The sequence below is a fragment of the Branchiostoma belcheri genome, unplaced genomic scaffold (assembly GCF_001625305.1).
Source record: "Branchiostoma belcheri isolate BF01 breed outbred unplaced genomic scaffold, Haploidv18h27 scaffold51, whole genome shotgun sequence".
NCBI classification, from domain to species: Eukaryota; Metazoa; Chordata; class Leptocardii; order Amphioxiformes; family Branchiostomatidae; genus Branchiostoma; species Branchiostoma belcheri.
This window is the reverse complement of record NW_017804143.1, coordinates 673,954-686,188: the sequence shown is the minus strand read 5'-3', so window position 1 is coordinate 686,188 and position 12,235 is coordinate 673,954. Positions and strand designations below refer to the sequence as shown.

The 12,235-nt window shown below is 41.7% G+C and overlaps 1 protein-coding gene across 1 annotated transcript; it reads left to right on the top strand.

Annotated features, from left to right (window-relative positions):
• Positions 1-9,361: 9,361 nt before the first annotated feature.
• On the top strand, positions 9,362-10,375 carry LOC109480465 (somatostatin receptor type 5-like). Its single transcript, XM_019782659.1, has one exon. The coding sequence runs from the start codon at positions 9,362-9,364 to the stop codon at positions 10,373-10,375; it is 1,014 nt and encodes a 337-aa protein (XP_019638218.1).
• The last annotated feature ends 1,860 nt before the right edge of the window (positions 10,376-12,235 follow it).

The following is a 12,235-nucleotide window of genomic DNA, read 5'->3' as shown; positions in this document are numbered from 1 at the left end:
GTACGTACGTACGTACGTACGTACGTACGTACTACTACTACTATATCTCGTTATATATATATATATATAGAGAGAGAGAGAGAGAGAGAGAGAGAGGAAGAGGGGGAAAGATACACATATTATAATTTTTTCAAACTGCAACTATTAACTCAACGTTGTGTGCAGGCTTATCAAGTTATAACAATCAATAGATGTATCATCGACACAAAGTTGGCCAAGTACACATTATATCACCAGAAATGCCTTCACGGCGCAGAAGATGGATGGAGCGGTCATCTATGTCCAATCTCGTTTGATGCACCCTTTGCTTTGATGTCTTGAAGTATCGTAAAATGTAGTGACACATGACTGCACTTTTTGTGGCGCCGTTACGGTCTTAGTTCGACAAAGACTGTCGTGACTTTATCTAAAAATCTATGACGACTGCCTTTTGTATTTATCTTTCTCTTTGCTTTTATGTATCTGAAATTATCGCAACAAAAACAGTGCCCAATACGTGATTAAACCTTTCGTTCTCCAGACATTGAAATACGATTTAACCATATTAGTTCTGGCGACCTGTTGTCATGCATGCAGCTTAGGAAGCGTTTTGCTCTTGAAGTAAGTTCTCTCTCTTAAGCCACTGTGTTACCTCGCAGCTTACATTTCTTATAGACAAATTAATTGGCAAAATTCTCGTTAAAGAAGGATATCCTACTGTCACGTTGATATAAGGCACACTTTATCAGCTTCACATGGGTACCGAGCGTAAATGAGATACGTCTCTTGAAATCAAGCAGCAGCTGGACGTTTTCCCAACTTTTGACAGTCGTGTGCAGGCTACGCAGAGTTTATCGACAAAACGTTGTCATTTATGCAAAATACACGGTGTGGTACTGGTTGGACTAAGGTCATAGAGAATATAGCACAACATATAAGTACTACCTATCCATTCAACATTTGCTTTATTACATAGGGAAGTGTTGTAAATCATTATGCAACACATTTTGTCTCTCAGTGTGACACTGGAACTTTCGTTATGGTGTTTGATGGACTAAGGCTTTCCTGGATATAGACAGGTTTAGCACGAATTCAGGCTGATATACCTTTTGCTTTGTTGGGATGAAAGCTTATTGCGCATGTTTAGTGTGGAGCAAGAAGTTCACTGACATTATGGTATTAGTGGGACAAAGGTTTTCCGCAATATTGCAACGTTTATGACTGATCTCATATGTCCTTTGACCTGTGGAAATATCGTATAAAGCATCGTATCCAACACTTGATTGCATCGTTTGTTTTAACTGTGGGACTAGAAATGATATTATGGCATAAGTCATACGAAGGCTTTCCGAAATATTGGAAAACCTGTGACAAATTCAGGCTGGTATACCATTTGCTTTGATGTGACGTGTCTATTCCAAAAGCACCGCAAAAAATGTGGTTGGGCACTTCGTCCTTCCGTTTGGCACTGGATCATGGAGCTGACATTACGGCTTTTGTTGGACAGAGGCTTTCCTGAATATTGCAAAATCTATGACGAATTCAGGCTGAAGTACCCTTTGCTTCGACATGATGTGCATATTTGTAAAAGCAGTATCGTAAAAGCATTTATGATTGCACATTTTGTCCTTTAGAGTGGCGACGGAACTGACATTACGGTCTTAGTAGGACAAAGGCTTTCCTGTATATTGTAAAATCTATGACGAAGCCAAACTGATATACCCTTTGCTTTGATGTATTCGGAAGTAACGTAAAGGCCAAGAATATTACACGTTTTGTGTCTTTAGATTGGCACTGGAACTGCCGCTACGGTGTCAGTTGGACAAAGGCTTTTCTGAATATTTAAAAATGTATGACGAATCAATGCTGATGTGCCCTTTGCTTTGATGTATTCTTTTTTGTTCTTCAGTGTGACACTGAAACTTTACGGTGTTATTTGGACAAAGGCTTCCTCAATATTGCCAAATATATGACAAGTTCAGGCTGATGTACCATCTGCTTTGATGGGATTGGAAGTATCATATAAAGCATTATCCAGCACCTGATTGCAATATTTGATTTTTGTAGTGTGGAACCAGAAATAACATTATGATATTAGTTAGGCTTCCCTGTATTGTACATTTTATGGCAGATCTGATATACTAAAAGCACCCTTTGCTTTGATGTATTTGGAAGTATCGTAAAAAGGCATTATCCAACGCTTGACTGCACATTTTGTGTTTTAGTATGATACTCGTGTTATGGTATTGATTGTACAGAGGGTTTTCGAAATATTGCCAAATTTATGATGAATTCAGGCTTATACATATATATATATATATATATATATATATATATATATATATATATATATATATATATATATATATATATATATATATATATATATATAGTATATATATATAATAGATAGATAGATAGATAGATAGATATCCTTTGTCTTGATGTGATGTATTGTAAAATACATTATCCCACACATGATTGCCAGTTGTTTTTGATGTGATGTATTGTAAATACATTATCCCACACATGATTGCCAGTTGTTTTTCATTGTGGCACTGGAACTGCCGTTACTTGGACAAAGCTTTACAGAATTTTGTGAAATCTGTGACTAATCCAAACTTATCCAAACTTAACCATTTGATTTATGTGATTGCTCTGAAAATAAACATGTATTTGAAAGTGTGTATATGCAAAATGTGCTTATACGGTAGAGAAACGTAATCTGTCTTAACGTGCGTGCCATATTGATGAATACGGAAATTGCATTGTCAAATGCGATTCTAATGAGTCAAAGGTTTTCCACCCATTCCAGATCTACTGATGGAATCTGGGAGCAATGGCGCCCTGCCTCTTCCTAATGTCTGTTAGATACGCGTGTTAGGTCAATGAATAGTGCCCGATGTCAATTCACTTCTCTCGGCGGAAATTAAGTCCTTCCCGGGGGAGTTTGCCAATGACATACATCATGTACTGTCGTCACTAACGTATGGATCTTTAATAGAAACCTTGACATTATCATGAAAGTTCGTTCGTCTTGAGTAGAACGTAGCCAGCCTTTGAGGAAGTGCTGTCAGGTTCGACTCACAGAACCCAATTGCATATTGTAGAGTGCTGCATCGCTAACGGATTGCCTATTACAGAATGTGCGTTGAATAGACATACACTCGCACAAGAAGTCGAAAATTTTACAACTCCTTGAAGTATTTGGACTTTGTTCCTAAATTCATTGTTGTGAATTTCATGCACACTGATTCTCTGCATACTCCATTGTCACCCATGTCCAATCCTGGAGTTCGTTAATTCCTCCAATGTACCATTTACTTTCTCCGAGACCGGAGGTAGACCATTCTCTGCATAAATACATACTGACCAATACCTCTTAAGTTGGAGTCAACGACAGTTATTGCCGATTCCTCAGATGTTGGCAGACCTTACAGAACTTTGACCTCCAGACATAAAAAGAGACACACATAAAGAGAGATACCGAAAACAAAACTTGCCCACACAAGTTAAAAAGAGAAAAGACGACCGTTCCCCTAACGCATTGTACCTCATTGTGATGAATGAAGGGTTCCCTGCACCACGCTGATGCCCTTTAGGAGAGAAGTGTTAATAGCCTAGCTATTAATTAGTAATTACCTGCCACGGTAGGGCATGAATCAGTCATAATGCAGTGATGAATTGTAGATATCTGTCAGAACCAAAATTGGGGCTTTGGCTTGAGATTTCGGTAACTGGTAAAGTTGAACATAGGGGGCTACATTAAATGCATGTAAATGGGTGGGTATATTTCACGAAACGTTTTATTTACCACAGTTAAGTCTGGTACTGTTTGTAAACAGTGCCGGACTTAACAATGGTAGTAAATAAAAGTCAAGTACGGTAATTTCATTTACAATGATTGTTAAGCCCGAAACTACCGGACTTGTCTTTTATTTATTACCGTTATAAGTCCGGTACTGTTTACAAAGTAAGCAGCACCCGACTTTACTGGCATTTATTACCATTGGTAAATCCAAATTGTCGTGCAGTGCTATTAAAAGGCACGGTTGACACAATTCTGTAGTCTCTCTGTAACACATTGGTCATAAAAGCAAGACATCAACAACGAAGAGATCATTATGATAATCGCGAAAACGCTGCAACACCAACACGTCTCTACATTTAAAGTATACACCATTTTGGCAAACCTCCTGGAATAAAGGTTTCCAGGAGAAAATGAAGAAGTGTCCGAGTAAAATTATCTGACGCTAGATACTTGTAAAATCTCCCCACACTTCAAGAACATGAGCTATGTTTTTGATGGACCTTCTATCTGCGTTGGTTACACCTTGAACTTAAATTTGAAAATTGTGATGATGACAGCTTACAGAGATCTTAGGATGAAGTCTTAAGTTCCCTTTGCCCATGGAGGCTACTATGATTAATGGATTTGGAGACCCGGCACGGGTTGAGTAGAGGTTCATGGAAGATGGGAAAGGAATTTTACCGTTTTAGCTGCGGGAAATATTAGAGAGCCTAACTGATATATGGAGGCTGTCGTGCCCAAATGCAGACCGCAGATGATACATACCCATGATCGTACTCCCACTATTTAGCAATTGATGAATCTCTACATTTCAAAATCTAGGGAAATTTGCCAAAAGTATATTTCACGTATCTCATACTTCCGTGAAATATTTCTCTCTTCTTTTCAAACAAGAGTTTGAAGATCTCATATCTCCATTTTTTTCGTAAATATCTTGTTTTATTCATTATTTTGAATGTCTGAGTTGGATCCACTAGTAGCCTTTGAACCCAGTTATATCAGCCTAACGTGTTAAATGATATCGTAATAAAGAGATTTATTATTATGCAACAAGTCTTATCCTTGCCTTGACGAGCTAGACCAGTACCTTGTCAATATAGTGTAATCAACAATCATTATGACAAGAAAAGCCTGTAAAATGCCGGTATCGGCTCCATCTTTATAAATCGCAAGGCTATCATAGGCAGAATGTCACGAACAGAAATCAACCTTCGCCTTCTATATTGATTTTCCGCAAACTTTCGACTGTATAAACGGAGACCTTTGGCCTAGAGATTAAGTGAATCCCAGTTTAATGCACAGGGTCTATAAGGAGTTTAGGATTTTATTGCTTTCCCGTCGCATGTGTGGACGGGAATGAGTTTAGCCAACTTTGAGACCAGCTTAAAGACTTAGAGATCGTTGCAATGGCAAACTGTAGCATATTGCGGCTCTGTATGTGGTGTGGAGGTCAATAAATTCACACAACCTTTCCACTGGAGGCTTCTACCGCTGTGCGAACAAACGTGGCAGATTAATCAGTAAATTTCATACTTTTCTTCTTTTACTTTGGATATCTTTGCATCACTTAAGCTCTATCCGGGTGACTTAAATGAAAGAGCTACTTGTAATGAACGTTACAGGCCTTATAATCAAAGAAAGACACAAATTGCACAAGTCTTTAGGTTCGTGTTGTGAATCGAAGACTCGGCGTGAGAACGTCTTCTCCAACTTCTTGTCTTGCGTCTTGACAAACACTTGGCATTCACGGCAAGAACCTTCATGCTTGCCAATTCAGCAGGAGGGCTCTAGCCTAAGCACAGTTAAGCCCTGAAATATCAGTGGTACCGGGCGTACTGGGTATAATGTGATTCCCGTGTAAACGATGTGGAAGTTTACGATATACGTGTTTGTGGCTTTAGGTGTTGTGATAAATGTAGTGTAGTACATTGTGGGGGCGTTTCGCTGCTTTCTTTACACACAGATATACAACCATATAGCGAAGCTTGAAATTACAGCTGACTTGAAGTGGTGCGTGTAGATATGTGAAGTTTTTACAAAGGTCTATAATGATAACTCTCTGGCTTGAAACAGACTCGTAAGTACGTTTGATGATAGGTTAGCTAAAAGGTTTCTAGGTGTCTAGACAGCCATAATAATTACTTTTGGAGCAAAAACGTGTGTAAAATAAATATATAGTGGTTTATGGAATAGTTTCCTAATGTACAAGAGAAGGTGAAGGGCAGACAAAAAACATCCAAATGGCAGATAACTTAAGCCGTGCGACCATCATGAGTACGACAATTGACTGAATTGAAGACATTGGATATAGTCATCGTGCAATATTCGGCTATCGTGTTGCGAATAAGGCTTTCGCACTACAGCCTTGTGGGCGATATGGTTCTGTCACAGCCTGCTGCAAAATATTCTATGGCATCAAAATCTTACCACAACCTACGGCTAACGCGGTTTATGGTTTTATTATACAAAAAAAACCACGCACACGAAGGATATCGAGCCTCCGCTAGCTGCAGACACCGCCGGATAGATTTTCTCCGGCTACACGGAATTTTTCTGACAGCTACCGAGGTCTGATTACTAAGACCACCCGGGCAGATATCATACCTCGGTAAATCGGCAAGCAATCATCAGAACTCTGTAGCTAGAGGAAAATTATATTTCTTGAGAATTATTATAAAACAATATATATCAAATATTACTTTCCTTACTTTCCCCATGGATGTTTCTCTGATGCTTTATCTTATTATGAATCAATAGTGTTTCAAGAAAAGCGCTGTAGTTTGGTAAAGTTAAGAAGCCATGTTTAAAGTGAATGTTTATATCAATGGCCCACCAGTGTTTATCACACAATTTCAAAAGTTGCAGATTAGTTATAATGCTGGGGTGCGGACGTTAACAAATAGTGGTATACTTGAATAATAAAGAAGTTGAATTTGAAATAGCAATATGTAGTGTCATAGCTTTATATTATCATTTATAATAGAAGTAAAATTACAAGTGTGAGAGTTGACAACCGGTGTGCGTGGCTGCCTTGGGATAAGAGGAAAGTTTCAATATTGTCTGAGGGCAATGTTCGGATCGACTAAGGACAAATGTAGCGTATGGAAACTAATATAATACCATTCTATAATATATCACACAATACTCCAGGGGGTCTTTTCCAGCGCTACACACGGAGACGGCACGAGAGCTATGGCGTTAGACAGGACTGTCTGGGGGCGCGGAGCGATTCTAGGCGAAAACTCCACAGAAGTAAAATGCGTCACCAAGTGCGTTCGTCTTCTTCGAGCTGCTACATGACCGATAAGCACAAATAGCAATCAAATATTCTTTCTGTCCCGAAGAAAGTTGTGTGCTGCCAAAGGCATGCTATAAGTGCAATTTCAGGAGTGGCAAAACTGGGTTTTCAAAGTCAATTTCATTGTTATTCTTTTAATGTACTTAGTTGAATTAATCTTATCCCAGAGCATATTGATATCTGTGAGACAAAAATGACAGGTTGGTGACGAAATACGGTTGCCTGTTTTGTATAGTAGGATGGTGTCAAATACATGCAATGATGTTAAAATGTGCTAAAAATTACATTAAGCGTTATTATCAGACAGATTTCCTCATCCAGGATATTTTTCCGCCGTCAAATTGCATCGGATGCCTTTAAGAGTAGCTGGAATGTGGTGTTTCACTGGGCGGAGGCCTGGCAACCCCCCGTCTCGTATTAGCCACATGTTGATTTGCACCATTCCTCTTGCCTAGACCTGGCGGTCCAGTCTTGTATCAGCCTAACGGAAGAGTATGTCACCCCGGCGGAGCAGTAAAACCCCGGTAGTCGACGACCTCTCTAAGACTAGAAACTTTTAAAGCTTAAAAGCCCATTATGTCAACCATTTATGTACACTCTCCCTTAAGCACCTGTCTGGTAAATGTGTGTTAATGTAGAGAGGAAATAAGGGTCTTGAGGCGAGTCTGTTCATCAAAAGTTGCAGCAGACATTCATTGTGAAAGATGAAAGAAAATGAAAGAAACAGCATGCCATATGTCGTACGGCGCGGGCACATTCTTTGCGTAGGCCGCCGTGCGCTTTTCATGTCGTAGAATTTCAAGCAGACTGCGACTCGACAGGACAAACCACCGACAAGCTAACCAGGACAGCCTTTTTCAGTAACAAGACTTAATGTACGGCACATTTACGACAATGCCAAGGAGCTTGAAAGCTCTAAATTTTCGATCGTACGACGAATACAATTTGGCACTTACCATAAGACGTCGACAGACAAGTTCTTCCTTGAATAATTTCATCATGTTGGTGCATCTGAATATTATAATTTTCCCATAAAACACGAACAAATACATTAATCCACTTCCCAATAGCTTATATTATAACTATATTCTTATGAATCACCGATTTAGTTCTTAGCCTGCTCATAAATGGGTTGATTCAGCTCCCCGTCTACCATTTTTCATAATTAAGAACGTTTTTCTATGCTAATCTGCTTAGTAGGTGGCTTAGTCGTAGCGCTTTGCGAGTTTCAAATCAAATAACAACCTTGTCCAACCATATAACATCAACATGTCGCTCGTGTATGCCCTGAATTCATATTTGCCTACACCAATATTGCTGTCGTTGTATATACGTTATTCCACCATTGAATTTATTCCACATATTGTACGGATTTTGATCTCTATTGGTTTTATACAAGTCCATATGCTCTAGGCGTTTCCAGGTACACTGTCATTTTTCGTTTGCCTGACATCTGAATCTATATCAATTGTGGATCCATATTTAAATTTTCCGTTTGATCAACTGTCGCAACAAATCAGATATGTGCGGGAAGAACTTAATTGGCCCAGATGGTATGACAGTGATTATTCAGTAAGTCTTACTTTGTGGAGCTTAGTTTTTATTTCCTCTCCCCCTCTCTCTCCCGCTCTTTCTTTCTCTCTTCTCTCTCTCCCTCTATCCCCCTGTTTTTCTCTCTTTTCTCTCTCTCCTCAAAGTCAATAAGGTGTGCACGCACCAAACCATCCAAGTCAACATCTAATATCACTGCTAATAAAAGCACGATTCGCTTTACACAATACCCGCGGATGCACCCGGGCGGTCTTAAAGACATGTATCATGCTGCTCATTCCTATCCATCTAGGGGAAAGTTCTCGTCCCAAAGAAGGATTACTATCGTTTTAAGAGTGTCCTACACATTTTGATCGCGTTATAAAACGGTGCGTTAGACAGGTAAAAATTCACCACCGGTCCCGGCCATGCAATCATCCTCGCCTTTAGAAGGAGCGGATTCTGCATCCGTGCCAGATTGATGTGGTGACGTGTAGGCCGGGGATTACCTGCAGCTGAGTCCGGACTCCTGACGTTATAACTACAGGAGCCTGGAGGCGTGGCAAGCTCTGCGGCGGTAGATGACTTTGGAGTGCACGCACTGACTGTGTTCTATTTCGCGGTCCGCACCGCTGTATCGTGGCGAACTTTTTCTAGCTGGTTGCCGTTTCGAAGTTGACGCCATGATGAGAGACATCGGCGACATCCTTGGCGTGGCTGAAAACCAGAGCAGGTTTGGTAGCATGGATGAAAACGACACGGACTTCGACGATGACTTTGCCGATCCGACAAACAACGTCACCGGCAATGGACGCCTGCCTGGTCCGGTAACCGACGTCGTCTTGCCGGTATTTTACTCCATAATCTTTGTCGTGGGCCTGTTTGGTAATCTGGTGGTCATAACCGTCATACTGAAGTACCACAAGATGCGGAGCGTGGCTAACATGTACATTCTGAACCTAGCGATAGCCGACTTATGCTTGCTCTGCGTTCTGCCGTTTTTGACCACTAACGTGTTTTTGGGTTACTGGCCTTTCGGTGGCGTCATGTGCAAGGTAGTGGTAGGCGCCTCTAACTTGAACGGCTTTGCGTCTTTTCTCTTCCTAATGACGCTGAGTATCGACCGCTACCACGCCATGGTTCATCCGCTCAAGTCGAGAAAGTACCGGACGATCCGACGCTGCAAGTGGGCCTGCTTTGCCGTCTGGACCGGCGGCCTGCTCATGGATTTACCGTACATTATCTTCGCCAACACCGAAGAGCAGCAGCAGAAGCTTCAGTGCATCCTAGACTGGCCCAACCAATATCTTGATCAACTGGCGACGGTCTTTTCCTTCGTGATTGGGTTTGCGATCCCGGTGACCGTCATCATCGTGTGCTACTGGGCGATCCTGGTGTGTCTCCGCCGCAGCGACCAGCCGTGCCTGCGAGGGACAACGTCCTCCCAGACCCAGGCCTCCCGCCGCAGACTCACCGTCCTGGTCCTGGTCGTGGTCATCGTCTTCGTGGTCTGCTGGCTTCCGTACCATCTCTTCGCCATTTCACGGCTTCTCATCGACCCTGATGTCATCTTCTCCGACCCCAAGACGGCAAACATTGTCCAGAACGTGGCCCTGAGTTTCAACGTGCTTGCCTTCGCCAATAGTTGCGTCAATCCCATACTCTACAGTTTTCTGGGGAAGAACTTTCGCCAAAGCTTCAAGCAACTCTTCTGCTGTAATCGGCACGACGACGTAAACGCCCTGAGTACCAGGTAAAATTTAAAGACATCATTAAATGTCAGTTTTAATGAGCTTGGTGAGTTGTTCAAATGTTTTTGTTGTGGTATCTATCTTACTCTAGTTCCGATTTGTCCTCTTCCTTTGTCCTCTGCCTTTTCAGGTAACTGACCAGCTACATATCGCTTCTTAGTATGCCAATGCAAAAGGTTGAGGTATCAAGGAGGTTATGAAGGTTTTCTTGTTTGCCTGTGTTTCCATATTTACTTCTCCACGTCGAGGACACTGACAGGAAGTAAGGTCAAATGTTCCAATCGGTGAGTACCTAGCTTCGGCCACGTCTCTACTAAAGAGAAACCCCGATAAAAAAAGCCTAAAAACACGCTAAACCCTGACTGAAGCTAGGTCCTCATTTCCAACTGAGTTAAGTGCCTTTCCCATGGGACCTCTTGGTTCTTACACTTAATCGTTACGCCATATGGCCAAACATTACTGTTTATTGTTTCAGAGATACGCAAATCATGCCGCGTGATTATAGGGAGTGGGTAATTAATTTCTCAATTACAATGCAAGTCCAGCCCATACTTGGCGTAGGCGATCTCCTATTTAGCAGGTTTTTGTCCTCCATTCTGGGACAACCATTAGCGTCGAACACGAAATTCGGAGTCGTAGTGACGTTCCCTGCTGACGTTAAATAGACTGAAAATTTATTGCCTACTGATGCCTTCTCCTGGGGATTACTGTCCTATTTTTCATCATGATTGCTTCATCATCGTAACTTTCTTACCTTTTTCTGAAAGGATACAGATTTCATTATCGGACGATAGTACGTAGCCACATGGTTTAACTGTGCCGTTATTCACAATCACTCCGTCATATTAGATACGACGTAAGCGCGTAGGTTTGTACCCTTGACCCTTTTATCTAGGGGACGACCCTTCTCTACGATGATATTGCTTTCGTTGTCCGCGCGATTCCTCTAAAACTAAAAATCGAAGACTACACACCTACGTGAAGTAATGAGAGGTGTTGTTGTGATTTCCTTGCTGTTTCTTTGCATGTTCCACTGTCAGAACCTCCTAGCCTACAGAGAGCCCCTTTTGACCTCCATTTCGACCTTGCTCTCTAACGGCCTACGTACGAGGAGACCTCCCTGTCATTGTTCGGTGAAATTATTCCCCGGCCCCCCTTACTTCCTGTGGCTAATCAGCATTAATAACTACTGACGCACAAGCACAGAAGCAAACGCAGCGAAAGTGACCCCATCCCTCAACATGTAGGTAAAATTGCCCCCTCAAAATGATTGGTATTCTCCTGGGAGACTTTCCTGTCAGTCTGCGGTTACGTAATCCCCCCTCACTTCCTGTGACTCTACTGCATTTAAATAACTACTTATTCACAAGCAAACTTTCGTACACGTAGAAAAAAAGTGCTGCCTCAAAAGTTCGAAATTCTATGTGTGGGATATTTTCCTGTCAGTCTTTGGTATCATCATTCACTTTCTACAACTCTTCTACATTTGAATAATCACTGTCGCACAAGAAAAGAAACTAACACACATCCATACAAGTACAGGGAGGTACAAACTTGGTTCGCCTAAAATTGCACAAATTCACCGGGGACGATACAGACCACTTTAGCGGCGTCTGTATGTGCAGCGACTATCGGCCCTGCCGGTGCCATTAGGGTTCTCAGCCAAAACAAAGCACCGAGACCGTCTGTGCATTCACCCACGTCCACCTGAATGGCCGAGATACGAACCGCGGAGCCAGCCAAAGAGTCCTGCGGGACTCTAGCAGCTTCTATCCCGGCGGTTTTACCACGCGTTCCGCCTCAATGTAGTTTTGATCTTTCCAGGCTCTTTGACCCAAATATTTCCACCCGTAACAACGACAGCGA